At 47.4% G+C, this 16892-nt stretch overlaps 1 protein-coding gene across 12 annotated transcripts in view; it reads left to right on the plus strand.

Annotated features, from left to right (window-relative positions):
• The window catches only part of AXIN1 (axin 1), a 181531-nt gene that overhangs the window by 138377 nt on the left and 26262 nt on the right, over positions 1–16892 (plus strand). For all 12 annotated transcript variants that reach the window (XM_038418525.2, XM_038418526.2, XM_038418527.2 and 9 more), the window contains exon 5: positions 8313–8450. In XM_038418525.2, coding sequence (XP_038274453.1) covers positions 8313–8450 — 138 coding nt within the window. The remainder of the gene's footprint in view (positions 1–8312; positions 8451–16892) is intronic.

A 16892-nucleotide genomic window follows, 5' to 3' on the forward strand; every position in this document is an offset into this window, starting at 1 on the left:
CGTCCAATCACCACCAACCTTCCTGGTGAAAACCGAAACAAAGAAGTCATTAAGCACCTCTGCCATTTCCACATTTTCTGTTATTGTTTCTCCCCTCTTTCACCCCCCCCGCCCCATTGAGTAATGGGCCTACCCTATCCTTGGTCTTCCTCTTGCTTCTAATGTATTTGTAGAATGTTTTCTTGTTATCCATTGTCTCTAGTTAGTTTGATCTCGTTTTGTGTCTTGGCCTTTCTAATTTTGTCCCTACATACTTGTGTTGTTTGTTTATATTCATTCTTTATAATTTGACCTAGTTTCCACTTTTTGTAGGATTCTTTTTTGATTTTTTAGATCATTGAAGATCTCCTGGTTAAGTCAGGGTGGTCTCTTGCCATACTTCCTATCTTTCCTACCCAGTGGGATAGTTTGCTCTTGTGCCCTTAATAATGTCTCCTGGAAAAACTGACAATTGTCTTCAATTGTTTTTCTCCTTAGACTTGCTTTCCATGGGATCTTACCTACCAAATCCCTGAGTTTGGTAAAGTCTGCCTTCTTAAAATCCATTGTCTTTATTTTGCTGTTCTCCCTCCTACCATTCCTTAGAATCATGAACTCTTATCATTTCATGATCACTTTCATGCAGACTGCCTTCCACTTTCAAATTCGCAACCAGTTCCTCCCTATTTGTCAAAATCAAATCTAGAACAGCCTCTCCCCTAGTCGTTTTCTCTGCCTTTTGAAATAAAAACTTGTCTCCAATTCATTCCAAGAACTTGTTGGATAATCTGTGCCTTGCTGTGTTATTTTCCCAACAGATGTCTGAGTAGTTGAAATCCCCGATCACCACCAAGTCCTGTGCTTTGGATGATTTTGTTAGTTGTTTAAAAAAGGCCTCATCCACCTCTTCTTCCTGGTTCGGTGGTCTGTAGTAGACCCCAACCATGACATCACCCTTGTTTTTTACCCCTTTTATCCTTACTTACCCAGAGACTTTCAACAAGTCTGTCTCCTATTTCCATCTCAACCTCAGTCTAAGTATATACATTTTTAATATATAAGGCAACACCTCCTCCCTTCTTTCCTTGCCTGTCCTTCCTGAGCAAGCTGTACCCTTCTATACCAATATTCCAGTCATACGTATTATCCTACTAGTTGTGTTAGTTTACTAGCATTTCGAGTTCTTCCTGTTTATTCCTCATACTTCTTGCATTAGTATACAGACATTTAAGATACTGATTTGATTTCTCCCCCCCCATCCCTGTTCTGTCTTGTTTTTCCCTTATCCCTGCTATAACAGCCCATGCTCCCCCAAATTCTAACCCTTCTCCCAGGTCTACATGTTTTTGACTTACCTGTGGGCTTTGGTCACCTGCCCCCTTCAAACCTAGTTTAAAGCCCTCCTCACTAGGTTAGCCAGTCTGTATCCAAATATGCTCTTCCTCTTCCTCGATAGGTGGACCCCATCTCTGCTTAGCAGTCCTTCTTCCTGGAACAGCATCCTGTGGTCAAGGAAACTGAAGCCCTCCTGGCGACACCATCTTCTCAGCCAGGCATTCATCTCCAGGATGCATCTGTCTCTGTCTGGGCCCCTACACTTGACCAGAAGGATTGAAGAGAACACCACCTGCACTCCCAACTCCTTCACCCTTACTCTCAGGGCCCTGTAGTCACTTCTCATCTGCTGAGGGTCATACCTTGTAGTATCATTAGTGCCCACATGGATGAGTAGCATGGAGTAGTAGTCAGAGGGCTGGATGATCCTCAACAATCCCTCTGTAATGTCTTGGATACGGGGCCCTGGCAGGCAGCATACCTCCCGGGATCTCATGTCAGGGCGACAGGGGGTGCCTCCATCCCCCTCAGAAGAGTCACCAACCACCACTATCCTACGTTTCCTCCTGCGAGTGGTGGCAGCCTTGGGGGTTCATGGCTTCTCCTTCTCCACCTTTGGGGGTGGTTCCTCGTCGCTCATTGCCAGGGCAGCATAACAGTTTTCCATCACCATGGTGGGTGGGCTGGGAGTAGGAGTGAAGCACTGCCTGCTGCCAGAAGTAACCAGCTGCTACTGTCCTCCCTGTGACACAGCCATATCCTCCTCCCCGGGTGGTGTGACAGCAGTCCTCAGCCTTGCATGTCTCCATATGAATACTCTCAAGGAATTCCTCGTGGGCACGGATGCTCCTCAGCCTAGCCACCTCCTCCTGTAGCTCTCCCACCTGCTTCCTGGTGGATGATGGTCCCGCCAGCCTGCCTTTCTGTGAATGGGAAAGGCAGGCCACAGACTGCAAATCCACAACAGGATCTGGGTAGTGACATCCATGGTTAGGTTGTCTGTCTGAACACAAGTTTCAGAGTAGCAGCCGCTATTCCTTCCTACATCCCTCCAGCTTTCACCCAGATCACACCACACGATCCATTGTCTACAGCCAAGCTCTACGATACAACCGCATTTGCTCCAACCCCTCAGACAGAGACGAACAGCTACAAGATCTCTATCAAGCATTCTTACAACTACAGTACTCACCTGCTGAAGTGAAGAAACAGATTGACAGAGCCAGAAGAGTACCCAGAAGTCACCTACTACAGGACAGGCCCAACAAAGAAAATAACAGAACGCCACTAGCCATCACCTTCAGCCCCCAACTAAAACCTCTCCAATGCATCATTAAGGATCTACAACCTATCCTGAAAGACAACCCATCACTTTCACAGATCTTGGGAGACAGGCCAGTCCTTGCTTACAGACAGCCCCCCAACCTGAAGCAAATACTCATGAGCAACCATACACCACACAACAGAACCACTAACCCAGGAACCTATTCTTGCAACAAAGCCCGTTGCCAACTCTGTCCACATATCTATTTGGGGACACCATCATAGGGCCTAATCACATCAGCCACACTATCGGAGGCTCGTTCACCTGCGCATCTACCAATGTGATATATGCCATCATGTGCCAGCAGTGCCCCTCTGCCATGTATATTGGTCAAACGGACGGTCTCTACGTAAAAGAATAAATGGACACAAATCAGACGTCAAGAATTATAACATTCAAAAACCAGTAGGAGAACACTTCAATCTCTCTGGTCACTCGACTACAGACCTGAGAGCACCTATTCTTCAACAAAAAAACTTCAAAAACAGACTCCAACGAGAGACTGCTGAATTGGAATTAATTTGCAAACTGGATACAATTAACTTAGGCTTGAATAGAGACTGGGAGTGGATGGGTCATTACACAAAGTAAAACTATTTCCCCATGTTATTCCCCCCCACCCCCCACTGTTCCTCAGACGTTCTTGTCAACTGCTGGAAATGGCCCACCTTGATTATCACCACAATAGGTTTTCTTCCTTCCCCTCACCCTCCCTACCTGCTGGTAATAGCTCATCTTAAGTGATCACTTTCCTTACAGTGTGTATGGTAACACCCATTGTTTCAGGTTCTCTGTGTGTGTATATAAATCTCCCCACTGTATTTTCCCCTGAATGCATCCAATGAAGTGAGCTGTAGCTCACGAAAGCTTATGCTCAAATAAATTTGTTAATCTCTAAGGTGCCACAAGTCCTCCTTTTCTTTTTGTCTGAACACAGGCACAGGTGGAGACAGGAGCAGCATTATGACAGTACCTTTGTAATAAGGTGTACAACCTGTTCAGATTACCTGATGATACTAGAGAGACAGTTTATCAGCATGAGTTTAGAAATGGCCACGCTAATCAGAAATGGTGAATCCGCACAAGGGAGTTTTATAGGGCACTTGAAATGAGCTCCAGTAAAATATTTAGTCCAACCCATGCCATCCTGTGTTCTACAGAGTCCACACATTTTACAGTGTCTAGAAATGCTTTAGGAGTTTAGTATTTTCTTCTGTCAACCAGCTCCTTGCCACTAGAATGGGCAGTGGATTTGTGTCTCACCTGCCTCTCAGGCAGATAGTGATCCATGAGATAGAATCTTCGGGCCCAGTTCCTCCCTTCTCCAGCAAGTGGGAAGACCTTTTTCAGTTCTCCTGTTTCTAAGGGAAACAGCTGTAGCCGTTATGTCTCAGAAGACGCTCCATCTCATTCTTGGACTCAACTGGAGCCCTGGAGCAACATGGAGAATGAGAAGGGCAAGTGTATTCCCAGAAGAAATGAGGAAACATGCAGGGAATGCACTGCCCATGCCTGTGCATTGCAGGCCCCCATAGCAGGCCTGTTCTGTGTGAAGGGCCTGGCCACCAGCCCACTGCCAAGTGGATCCATTGCAGCCAGGTCACAGCGGGAGCAGCCCTTTGTCAGACAATCATCTCTGTCAGGTGTCGACACTCAGAGTGGGAATTCACCAGAATACATTTGGGGAACCAGCACTCCGACAGGAACTTCCAGGAGGACAATTCCATGGATGTGTAAGGGACCCTTTCCTTCCAGAGCCCTCCAGAAAACTCTCAACTCAGGGGCCTTTACCTGGGTCCACAAGTCCTTGGCAGTCTCTTTGTATGCACCTGTGAAAGACCCTTCCATGATATTCTCCAGGAGAGCTCGCTGCAGCCTCACCAGTCCCTTCCTTAGTCATCTCTAGGGACCTCTTTGTAGCTCCCCCCAAGCAGGAAATTACAGCTCTTCACACCATGCCCCTGAGAGACTGGGATCACCCAGGCAAAGGAAGAGAGGATCTGATCCTGGCCTTCCTCCAATCGCCAACTCCCCAGAAAACCTTCACAGGACGGCCCATACATATTGGAAGTAACGGCTTCCATACAGTTCCACTGTGGAGCAGAAAATGCAGGATGTTGAGAAGGGGTCACTCATCTTCTAAGCACGTCCTCCCAGTTCACCTGCAGTTGCAAAAATGTTCACCTTGGAATGTGTCTCCATTACCCCCGAATTTCTATACCTTCAGAGCCTTGATGCCTGAGAAGGGACAAAGTGTCAAAACTGGATCCTGTGTGTCCCACCCACCACCCAAATGTCCAGAGGATCTACAAACATCCATCTACAGTCTCTAGCGATCCCCTCCTACTACAGTGTTACCCATGACTTCATGATCCAAGTCATCAGACCTTCCCCTGGAATCCAGTGTCAATCTTCTGGTTCTCTTCAACCAGTAGGTAGAAGGACAGTCTGGAAAACCCTTGAGCTGAAGGTATCCAGATGGCCACAGCCATCTAATCTTCCTGTGCTTTGTTGTTGCTTACAGATATTCAGTCAGAAACAGCTATCTGATCAAAACCCCTCAGTCTTTTGGTTGTCCTGCTTGGAGACCCCCTGAAACCTGCTTGTGGCCCCTCAGGAGGCCCCAGACCCCTGGTTGAGAACTACTGCCTTACAGCAGTGAGACTCGACTATATGGCACAGGATTCCATTAGTGCAAGTGCTAAAATCCTGGGATTCTTTGGGCCTGCCTGCAGATGGAGGGGGCACATCTGACCTCCTTGCCCTCCTCTCTAAGGACCCCACATTGTTGTGAGACTCCTTACAGAGATCTCTGAGAAGATAAACCTTTTTCCCACTCTGCCAGCCCAAACATCGTCATCTTCCTCCTCCCCCTTAGGACCAAATGAGTCTCACTTCTTCACCAGAAATCCCAGGTGAGGGAGAAGCACAGTTTGAATAAATCCAGCTGTATTTCTTTCACAAATCAGAATGCAAGCTGAAGGACTTTGCGATAGGAGCTCGGAGGGCTGGGTGGCCTAGAGGTTAGTGCACCCGGCTTCTGGCCTCTCTGTCAGGTGGTAGGGGTGCCTGCTCCTGACCTTCAAGCCAGAATACCTCAGCGTGCCCCCCACCTCCAGGCCTAGGCCCTTAAGGGGATGTGGTAGGGGACCTGGGCCCTCCCTTTCCACTGGGTCCCAGCCCAGGGTCCTGTGGGAAGCAACTCCAGTAGAGTGCTCCCTGCAGCAAGTCTGTGTTCACCTCCCTTCCTACTTACAGTCTCTTCAGGTTGGGGTGTGGCCCCTTTAGTCTGCAATCACCTTATGTCCTGTGTTGTCACCAGTCCAGACCTGAGGCATTTGGAGAACAGCACCCCATTGCATCACTCCTTCCATTGATTCATGTAGATCAGGCACTTTCTTCCAGGAATCCCTTTGGGTAAGAATTACATGCTGGCTGCAGAAATCCTTCAGGAGTATTGGGTCTACATGCTATTGCAAACCTGAAGTGCAAGGGAAGGGAAGGGGATAGGAAAGCCGTCATGGGCCAGAATACTTGTAGCCCGTGTCATTTAGTCATTGATCAGCTGTACTTTCCAGCACAGTTTCAGTCACTGAGGCCAATGAGCAAAGCCCATTGCTTCAATCTTTGACATGGGTTTTTATGTAATAAAAGGTGTTCTCAACTCGTTGCTTCCATAAGAGGAGCCCTGGCCTCCTGTAAAGGTTATGTTAAATATAACCTTCCTTTTCCTGACTCCCACCCCAGCCTGCGCTGGGGCAGAGCAGAAGCAGAGTTTGGATGCACCTGTAAGTCTTGCAGAAATTCATTATTTCCATCATTCTTATTGGACTGTAGATTATCTCTCGTTTTCTGCATGAGAAAGAAATGTGAAGATTTCACAGAGATTTGGTCTCTACTCCTCAGTCAGTATGATTCCCAGGGAGAAGTGTATTTCTGGTGTCCTAGCCATTCTTTATATACGTTATACTGCATATGACAGTGTCTCTCCAGCCTTCTCACATTTTGGGGGAAGCACTGGTGCCTTGACATTCCCCTGCCTAAGAAGAACCTTCACAGGACTTAGTCCTCATGGGGCCTAGAAAGGCCAGAAAGAGACACTAATGAATCAGGAGCCAGCAGGTACTACTTCATCACTGGGGCTGGGACAGGAGAGGAGCTCCTTGGTCCTAGCCCAGAGCCCTGGCCCGGGTCAGGGTCCTTGTTTAAACACGGGGATCAAGTGGTTACTTTGTTTATTTACAAATTTAAAGGTGCAGACTGCCAAATTTTGGAGTTTGCCTGTTAAAGGGCTGGTGCTGAGTATACTGCACAAGTTCTCCTGCTCCAGACGGGCCAACACACCTGCTGTTTTACTTCCTTGTTTCCTTGTGTTGTCTCTGGTTGTAGAAAATGTACATCTCCCTCTTCCTTTTTGATGTAACAACATATTCTGTTTCCATGTGACTGTACTTTCTGTCTTGTTTTCAGCATTCATGAAATCTTTGGTGGGGATAAGTCATTTCACGTGGTCAGCACAGCAATAGAATAAAGGGTAATGGAGAAAATGCAGCAAATGCAATTGTTGTCTGTTTGATAGCTCGGTACGGGGCATGTCTCTGTTCCGTCGTTCAGCTCCCCAGGTGCAGCATAATTTGGTCTAGGGAAAAGTAGTTGGCCTCTTCTACTCCCTGTGGGTGGGCATCTCTCTGCCCCATGGAACAAGCAGCAAATCATTCTTTTACCTGTCTTGTTTCCTTAGCAAAATGCTCCTTTAGACTTTCTTCCCCATCCATGTCTTACCATCTGGCCAGCTAAAGACAGCATGCTGCCTTTTAGAGTTATCAGGAAATGTAAGGCTGGAGCTATTTTCTCTAGTTAATGTCAAATTATATCTATCTTTTTGCAGTTTATAAAATGACAAAATATTGCTTTTTGGAGGAGACTAAAACAGCAGCCTTTGTGTGACTTTGAAGAGAACTAGTTGTAGTTGTGTTGTGTCATTATTCCAGTTAGAGAGGATGCTTCATGGGAAACAGTTGCATTTTGTGCATGGGTTAAGTAGCACAAACTCTGTGGGATGTAACCGAAAGGAAGATCCCAGCAAGCGAGAGGCCACAAGAGTTCACCCTTTTTGGCCTCATTGGGCCAGGTTTACATGGATAAGTAGGTAACCTTCACCAGCCTAGATTGGTGGGTCTGGGACAGAAGTCAGGTATGCATGTTAGAATCCCCTGGTCTGTTAAATGAAAAGATGGTAACTTTTCTGCTACAAATTCATAATGTTTCAGCCCTTTCATAATAGTATTACATTTAACTCGTATACATTTAACTTGTATAAGCAGCAAGGACTGAGCACTGGCATGCCTGAAACAGAGTTTGGTTATTCAATGATAACCACATCCCTGGAGTTGTCATTCTAGAAAGTCATTAAGGAGCTGTGTAGATGGGGTGCGGAAGGAGGTCTCAGAAAGCAGAGCAGAACTCTGGTTTCATCAGTGGAATGCTGTTGGCATGGACCAAACTGTCCCTTTGGGTTGTTGACCAGCCTGCCCAAATTCTACTCTCCTAGCACTGCCTGATCCCTGGTAGGACAATGACATTCCAAGCTGAGATAGGATTCCCTTTAACATTTTAAAGTTTTGGCTTCAGTTTATTGCTCCTTTTGCTAACCGATGGTGTGTTCTTCCTTCAGCGTACATACCGAATGCCAAAGGATATCCATGTTGAACCACAGAAGTTTGCTGCAGAGCTGATTAATCGCCTGGAGGAAGTACAAAGGGAACGTGAAGCAGAGGAGAAATTAGAGGAGCGCCTTAAACGTGTTCGAGCGGTTAGTAGTAGCCTCAACATCTCTGGAAACTGGGAAATACAGGTTGTTTGAATAACTTGCACTGTGGGAATCCTTCAGCAGCAGGTGTATTGAGTAACACTACATTGTCATAGGTCATGATGCTGCTGAGCCATATGATGTTTCACGAGAGCTTAAATGACCAGGTGGAACACCCGGGTACGTTTTTTTAGTGATGAGCCCTGGATTAGCCAAAAAATCATACCAGGCTCTTAGCTCCATGGCAGGCTGGGAATGGGAGAAAGTCAGGTCAGTCCTATGTGAGACATTTTGCTCAGAAAGCTCAGAGAGTTCACGTAGCCCCTTTACACTTCTGGTGTTCTATGTTCCTAGATAAGTGTAAGTACTATTTTGTAAGTACAGGATGTTTTGCTGAGTGCATCAGTGTGTTACTTAACATCACAGTCTGCAACTCTATAGCTAGGGTCCTAAGCAAAATTAGTTTGTGCATCTCAGTTCCTAGCGGATGACTGTCCACATACCAAAATCACCACCCTTCAAAACCAAAGGGCTCCCCTGCTGGCTGCCTCAGCTGAGTGTCTAAGGACTCAATGGCATCTGAAACTATCATTTTACCCCTAAGGGTGGCATGTTGGCATCAGGGCAAAGAATGATGCCAGCTGGTGTGGGGCAGGCTTGAAGTACCACTGCTCGCACTGTGGTATTTTAGTCAGGTTAAGTGTCCAGGGCTGTCAATCGAAGACCTTTCACCAGCATAAATATGAATTTTATGCATTTGTCAGAAATCTCTTTTTGAGATGCTAGTGTAGTGGATTGGAATGTCTGGTGTACATTGTAACTGATCCAGACGTAGATGGGTAGGGGATTTGAATGTTGACACAAGCATCTATCCCCATATCTACTCCGTGCTTAAATAGCTTGCTTTAGTACCTGTGAGTTGGCAGAAAGGAGTTGACGATGGTGACTTACCTGGTCTTTTCTGCCTAGATTCTAGGTGCTAACTTCTGCTTTTCCTGACCGGCCCCGGACAGCTCTCTACCACTGGCTGATGCCCCTCAGTCCTGGCTTGCGGTACTCTCTGTTAGTACAGTCCTGGACCTCTCTGCTCTCTCCCACATCCCCACCATTGCCCAATGCCTTCACTTGCCGCTCTGGTGTATTAATTTAGATATAATAAAGGGCCCAAAGAGTCAAAGGTGCTAATGTGACCCTGATACTGTCCAACATTACCCATGGTAAACAAGGTTCAGGGTTTGGTATACAGAGCCCTCAGCCTGCTTAGTGCCATGGCAAACATGCCATTAAAAATCCTTTACTCCTTTATTAGGGTAGAGAAAAGAAGGAAACATTAAATCAGTTGAAATGTAAGGCTTTCATTTTAACCACATTCCATCTTCCCTTTCCCTTTTGCACGAGAGAGTCTTTAAGGGGGGAAACCTGGTCTGACAGTCTCTTCAATGATATTAAACATGGTAATAACTATCCTTTTTAGAAAAAAGAGCACTTAGTTGAGATGGGCTGCAGCTGTCGTCGTTGCTGCTGTTGTGAAAAGTCCGGTCACATTTCCTAGAAGACAAAATGAGACCCATATGAGAACAGCAAAGATTAAAAATGCAGCTTCTGTCTCTGGTGTTGACTTTCACTTGCAACCTCACTGCTGGAGAAACACAAGGCTAGCGCACTGTTTGGACAATTGGTTACCTTTTCCAGTCCTGCAGAAGGGCTCAGTGAAGCTCAAAAGATGGTTTCTTATACCAAGAGAAGTTGGCCCAGTAAAAGATGCTCCTCACCCACCCTGTCTCACTGCAAGACCTGGCAAACTTGTACCAGCCCCTGGCTATTTAGGGCATTGCTTTTAGCTGTCGCTGGTCACAGCCTACAGCAGTGCTGCAAAAATGCAGTCTTGGCCAGCTAAGCCAGATTCTTATGAAACAGAAGGCAAAAGGAGAGGGATGGGAAAGAGAAGAAATAAGGTGGGGAAGGAAAAGAACACCTGGGGGTACGTGAGTGACAAGGCCTCACTTCCCAGATGGTGGTTGGGATTCAGCTGGAGCCAGTGAAGGTGACGATGTCATTTGGCTCCCTCTGTCCTGCCTGGTCTGGTCAGGGTCTTTCTCAGGATTAAGACGAAGAAGGACAAACAGTGTCACGGTAGATCCCAAGAGTTAGCGGGGGCAGCAGCCAGGATGGTGAAGATTGCTCCTTCTCCTGTTCTCTTGTCTTTCAGGCCGCCGGCATCATAGTAGCCAGCTCCCCTTCAAGTCTCTGTGTGAGGGCGCCAAAGGGAGTGATGGGCAGAATAACCTGTCTTCTCCTTATTTGGTTCACCAGTTAGTTCTAATTTCCCACATGCCAATTTTGGTTCACTGATTTGTGGTCCCACATGTTCACCAAACATGCTTTTAACACAATCCTTGAATTATATGAGAGGACCGTTTTGTTTGGACTAATTCAGTCTTTCTGTCTCCCTTTTGCACCTTTTCCCATTCATTATAGGTTATTGTGGCAGTTTGTTATAGGTTATTGTGGCAGTTTATTAACTTTTATTTCAGTTCCACAGTTAGGCTCACAAGTGGGGTAAATCTGTGGTCCCAATTACTACATGTTGTCCCAGCCCTCTGCGTCTGCTAGCAAACGCTGCTAGTAGCAGTATCAAAATCAGCAGATACCTATCTGCTAGAGCAGTAGTTCTCAAACTTTAGCAACCCAAGGACTGCCATTTTGATTTAAAATTTGTTGCGGATCCCCAAGTGCCCTGCTGTGCCCCAGGCCTTGCTCCCACTCCACCCCTTCCCCCAAGACCCCATCCCTGCCTGGCCTCTTTCTGCCCCCTCCCCCGAGCGCACCCTGTTCCCGCTCTTCCCCCTCCTTCCCAGTGCCTTCTGCACACCGCTGAACAGCTGTTCCCCAGCATGCAGGAGGCGCTTGCGGGGAGGGGAGCAGTTGATCAGCAGCACCCGCAAACCCCCTGGAGTACTCTTGCGGACTCCCATTTGAGAAATGCTGTACTAGGGAACAGACTGAAGTCTGTTTAAGCATATTTTCTTTTTGACTTAATCCACATTTGAGCCCAGGTCGCTAGGTCATGGTGTGTAGTAAAGCCGGTGGTACTCACATAGAACAATGTATTGGATGGTCAGTGCAAGGCATTAGGGAACTAAATATAAGCCTTTTTAGGTTAGTACTTAAAGTACAGGACCTGCTGGTATCTGCAAAAGGAGAGCTTGAATCCTGATGCAGCACAGCTTTTTGGGGCAGGGATGTCAGGACTGGAGGCCTCCTCTCAGTGCAGATCTCTGGGGTAGCTCGCTGAACAGTGCCAAAATTAAAAAAAAACAAATTGCAACGCCTCAAGCACAGTCATTGGTTCAGCACAGAGCTTGAAAACATTTGCAAAAGGTACTGAAACAAAAATAACTTTTCAGACCCTTCACCAAACTGCCTGCGGTTCCCTTTCCAAGGCAGTGTCAGTCAATGAATACAGGAGAAAGGAAAGTGAATTTAGAGTCATGTGATTTTGTTAAGGGAGCACTATCAGGTAATTTATATCCACCATTTATGGGTTTTTGTTAACATTTAGAAAAACAAAGCACTGGACAGTCTTCATCAATCCCTTTAAATCCCCAAGAAAGTGTTCTTTGGATGTGTGCATTCCCCTGTGACAGTGGCACTGAACCTTTCCAGAGCCACTGTACCCCCTTCAGGAGTCTTATTTGTCTCATGTACCCCAAGTTTCACCTCACTGAAAAAAACTACTTGCTTACAAAATCAGATATAAAAATACAAGTGTCACAGCATGCTGTAACTGAAAAAGTGCTGTCTTCCTCATTTTTACCATATAATTATAAAATAAATCAATTGGAATATAAATATTGTACTTACATTTCAGTGTATAGTATATAGAACAGTATAAACAAGTCATTGTATGAAATCTTAGTTTGTACTGTCTTTGCTAATGCTTTTTATGTAGCCTGTTGTAAAACTAGGCAAATATCTAGATGAGTTGATGTACCTCCTGGAAGACCTCTGCGTACCCCCGGGGTACATGTACCCCGGATGAGAACCACTGCCCTATGGTATTTCCAGCCCAAGTATTTCAGTGTTGAGCTGCTGAATGGCATCTAGAAAGTCAAATGCACTATTGACAGACTGATCTAGCTTCACTGTCTGACCTGAGTGAAATTTGGAAAGCAACCAGCCACATCACCAGTGAGAAGCATATCTGTGTTTACAATTCTTTCCATGTTAATGTAAAGCATTGCTAGTATTGCTAGGAAGGGAACTTCTTTTAGCATCATTTTTGCTCAGTGGCATCCCCGATTAAAACAAAAAGCACAAATACATGAGGGGAATCCTTTCAGCTCAATCTGTGGTCATTTGATAGGTAAAAAGGAGAAGAAATGAGATATTGCTAGTTCTACAGATTGTCGGTGTGTATTTCTGTTCCTAGCTCAATGGACAGGGCTGTGCAGACTTCCCTGGGCCGTAATGTCACTGCAGATGTGTTTTTTAAATGACTTGTAGCATTCTAAACCTGATTAAAAGAGCCTCTGAAAATATTGTAACCACCAGGCCCCATCTAGTGGGCACACCAGACCTGATTTTCATTATTCTGTGTTTTGGAAACTGTAGTCTGCAGAGGCTGTGCTGTCTCCGAGCTTCATTCCCAGCAGCACTGAAATACCTGCCTTAGAGCTCACACAAAGAAAGGGCTTGGACGTGTGCCTCCCCGGAACTGCTTTCCTTTCATGCACAAAGACTCCATCACATCAGCTGCTTGCTGAACCCTAGATTGTTTCTGTGCAAAATCCAGCTGTTATCCTAAGCAGATAAGAAGGCACGTTTTTATAATTTTATCTTGCAGCTAGTGAAGTCAAAATTAACTTGGGAGTAAAAATATCCCAGATAAAATGTAGGGATAATTTTTCAAAAGTAGGCACTTACCATTGTGTAGACAAAACCGTAGAAAATCATTCGGTGTTGGCGTCCGGCAATGTATTTTGATGATGTATTTAACTACTTGCTTTTTGTGCCTGCTGTTGAAAATGTGGCTCTTAGTTTATAGAGGTTTCGAAGCATAAGCTATTGTGTGTGTACATTCACATGCATGACATTTTTTACCATGGAGTGAAGGTCACTGGCATTCAGCCCTGCCCTGTATTCCTTGCTGCCCTCCCAAAACTCAAGCACTGGCAAACTGGGAAATTCAGCCAGGGAATGCTTCCTACCCAGCACAGCCACAATGTTAACTCAGCCCCTGTGATCCTGCCCTAAGAACTCCTCACCACTCCCTCAGTGTCTGCCAAGCAGCAGCAAGTCCCAACCAGGTCACTGGTGCCATCCAGAGCTCAGTTGGGGGCTGTGAATGGGAGTGCTGCTGGGAGCTGTGCCAGGCACAGATAGAATGACAGGTTTGCTTAGGCACGGTCAGTTGCTGCACTCCCAGTGTCTATAGCAGAGGTGGGCAAACTACAGCCCGTGGGCCACATCCGGCCCATGGGACCCTGCTGCCCAGCCCCTGAGCTCCTGGCCCGGGAGGCTAGCCCCCAGACTCTCCCCTGCTGTTCCCCCTCCCCCACAGCCTCAGCTTGCTGCGCCGCTGGCGCAATGCTCTGGGTGGCGGGGCTGCAAGCTCTTGTTGGGCAGCACAGTTGCAGAGCTGCAGCCTGACCCAGTGCTCTGTGCTGTGTGGTGGCGTGGCTGGCTGCAGCTGGGCGGCACAGCTGCCTGTCCTGGTGTTCTGAGTGGTATGGCTGTAGTGCCACCAGCCACCAGTGCCACCAGTGCCACCAGCCAGGCAGTGCAGTAAGGGGGCAGGGAGCGGGGGCGGGTTGGATAGAGAGCAGGGGAGTTCAGGGTGGTGGTCAAGGGGCAGGAGTGTGGATAGGGGTCAGGGTGGTCAGAGAGCGGAGAGTGGGGGGTTGAATGGGGGCAAGGGTCCTGGGGGAGGGGGCAGTCAGGAAGGAGAGGGGGGCTTGGATGGGGCGGCGGGGGTCAGTCAGGGGCAGGAAGGCTGGGGGCCGTCGGGACAGGGAGGGATGATGGGACAGGGAGAGCCGTCAGGGGGCAAGAAGCAGGGGGGGTTGGGTCGGGGGCCGGGCCACGCCTGGCTGTTTGGGGAGGCACAGCCTTCCCTAACTGGCCCTCCATACAATTTCGGAAACCTGATGTGGCCCTCAGGCCAAAAAGTTTGCCTGCCCCGGTCTATAGCCATCTCCACAGGGACAGCATTAAGGCTGTGCCTGTGTTGGGTGGGAAGGGTCCCTCTCATTCAGCGTTTGAACTTTGAGAATGACTCTCTCCTGCAGTGGAAGGGGGTGAGGCACACGGGGCAGGGCTGAGCGCCAGCCACCTTCACTCCATGTCAATGTAGCTTTCTTGTGTGTGACTTCCTATTGTTTTGGAAAATAGCAGTGGTGTGTGGGCCGTGATTGAGGGACAGGTGTGGATGTGTTCCTGGGTACCCCTCTCAGCCCCTCATCTCCCAGCTAAAGTCAACACCAGGGCATAAGGGGAGCCCCAATCTGCCTACCACCCGTATAGGAGAAGCAGGTTCCCCCTCAGAATTCCAGCCCCCCATGAGCAGCAAGAGTGAGGGAACAGAGAGAGCCCTATAATCCTTTCCCCACATTGGAACCTGTGGAGACTCATACCATATTCCGGGAGCATTAGCCATCATCAGCTCCACCCAGTCTTTGTGCTTTTTTCCATGTGACATGCACCAAGCTTGCTTGTTCTCAGCTCCCCATGTTCCAAGCACTATGAAACTCATTGCCAGAGGATGTTATGAGGGCTAAGACTATAACAGGCTTCAAAAAAGAACTAGATAAATTCATGGAGGATAGATCCATCAATGGCTATTAGCCAGGATGGGCAGGGATAGTGTCCCTAGCCTCCATTTGCCAGAAGCTGGAAATGGGCGACAGGGGATGGATCACTTCCTGATTACCTGTTCTGTTCATTCCCTCTGGAGCACCTGGCACTGGCCACTGTCGGAAGACAGGATACTGGGCTAGATGGACTTTTGGTCTTACCCAGTATGGCCGTTTTTATGTTCTTTGTTCTTATGATACACCCATTGCACAGGTAAATTCCTATGCTTCACTATAGGCCAGGATCATTTCCAATTCCAATTCCAAGTGCTTCCCTTCTGGCTTTCCTTGGACCCAAGGTTGTTCTCAAAGGTCCTGGCGATAGTGGTGGCTTACCTCTGACAAGAAGTGACCCTAATCTTCCGATACCTCAACAATTTGCTACTCAAGGGCTGCTCCTACCAAGCAATGCTATCTTCCACCCAGATGACACTCGCTCTATTACAAAGGTTGGGTTGCAGCTGAATTTGAAAAAAAATATATGTAAACCTCTAAAGTTTATAGGGGCACATATAGACTCATTGACAGTCAGAGCCTGACTTCCCTTTGGCAGATTTGTAACTTCCGGTCTAGTATGGGCAATTCAGGGGATCCCTGGACCACAATAAGAAACTGTCTACAGCTGCTGGGACATATGGCAGTTTGCAACTTTTTTGACCAATCACGCAAGGCTATGCCTCCGCTACTTCCAGGGCTGGCTCAGAACGATCTGTTCTCCTGTCAGACGGCACCTTGGAGAGACAGGGGACAGAGGGAGGAGCTCCCTAGACTCAGGGCAGATGGACAACTCAGGAAACCAGTCTCCACATCTATTTCAGGGCTATCTCCACAGTCTCCCCATCTATCACACGGAGCTCAGGGCTGTCAGGAACGCTTGCCTTCATTTTCAGCCCCTCACCAGGGGCAAATCAATCAGGGTCATGACAGACAATGTACCCTCTATGGTCTCGATCAGTAAGCAGGGAGAAGCAAGATCCCCCTCCCTGTGTGCCGAACCCATGAAACTAGGGAACTGGTTCATAATTCATCAGATCAAAATTTCAGCAGTCTGCTTCCAGATATTCAGAACAGCACAGCCAGTGTCCTCAGCAGCACTTCTTTCAGGACTACGAATAGAAGCTAGACGCTCAAGTTCTCTACAGTATATTCCAAAGATGGGGACTGGCAGATGTAGGTCTCTTGGCCACCTCCAGAAACAGGAAGTGTCCTCTTCTTTGAAGAAGGGTCTATTCTGTGCATGTTCCGCAGTGTCACTGATACCAAGGGTGATGAACAAAATCAGACAGGAGACAGACAACATTATCCTGTTCTCTGCTCCATTTATCTGTGAAGACGATGTCTTTGGTAGTCATCACGTCAGCTCATAGGGTCGGGAGATTGGAACCCTGATGGCAGATCCCCTCCATGATGGTATTCTTCAAGGGCAAAGTGTCTTTACATATACACCCTAAATTCATGCCTAAGGTTTTGTGGCAGTTCCACGTTGATCAATCTGTTCCTCTACCTGTGCTCTTTCCAAAGCTGCACAGCTCTCTGTAGGAATCATGTTTCCATACCCTGCATGTTAGAAGGCTTTTTATTATGTAGATTG

This window comes from Dermochelys coriacea, chromosome 10 (assembly GCF_009764565.3).
Source record: "Dermochelys coriacea isolate rDerCor1 chromosome 10, rDerCor1.pri.v4, whole genome shotgun sequence".
Classification (NCBI taxonomy): Eukaryota; Metazoa; Chordata; order Testudines; family Dermochelyidae; genus Dermochelys; species Dermochelys coriacea.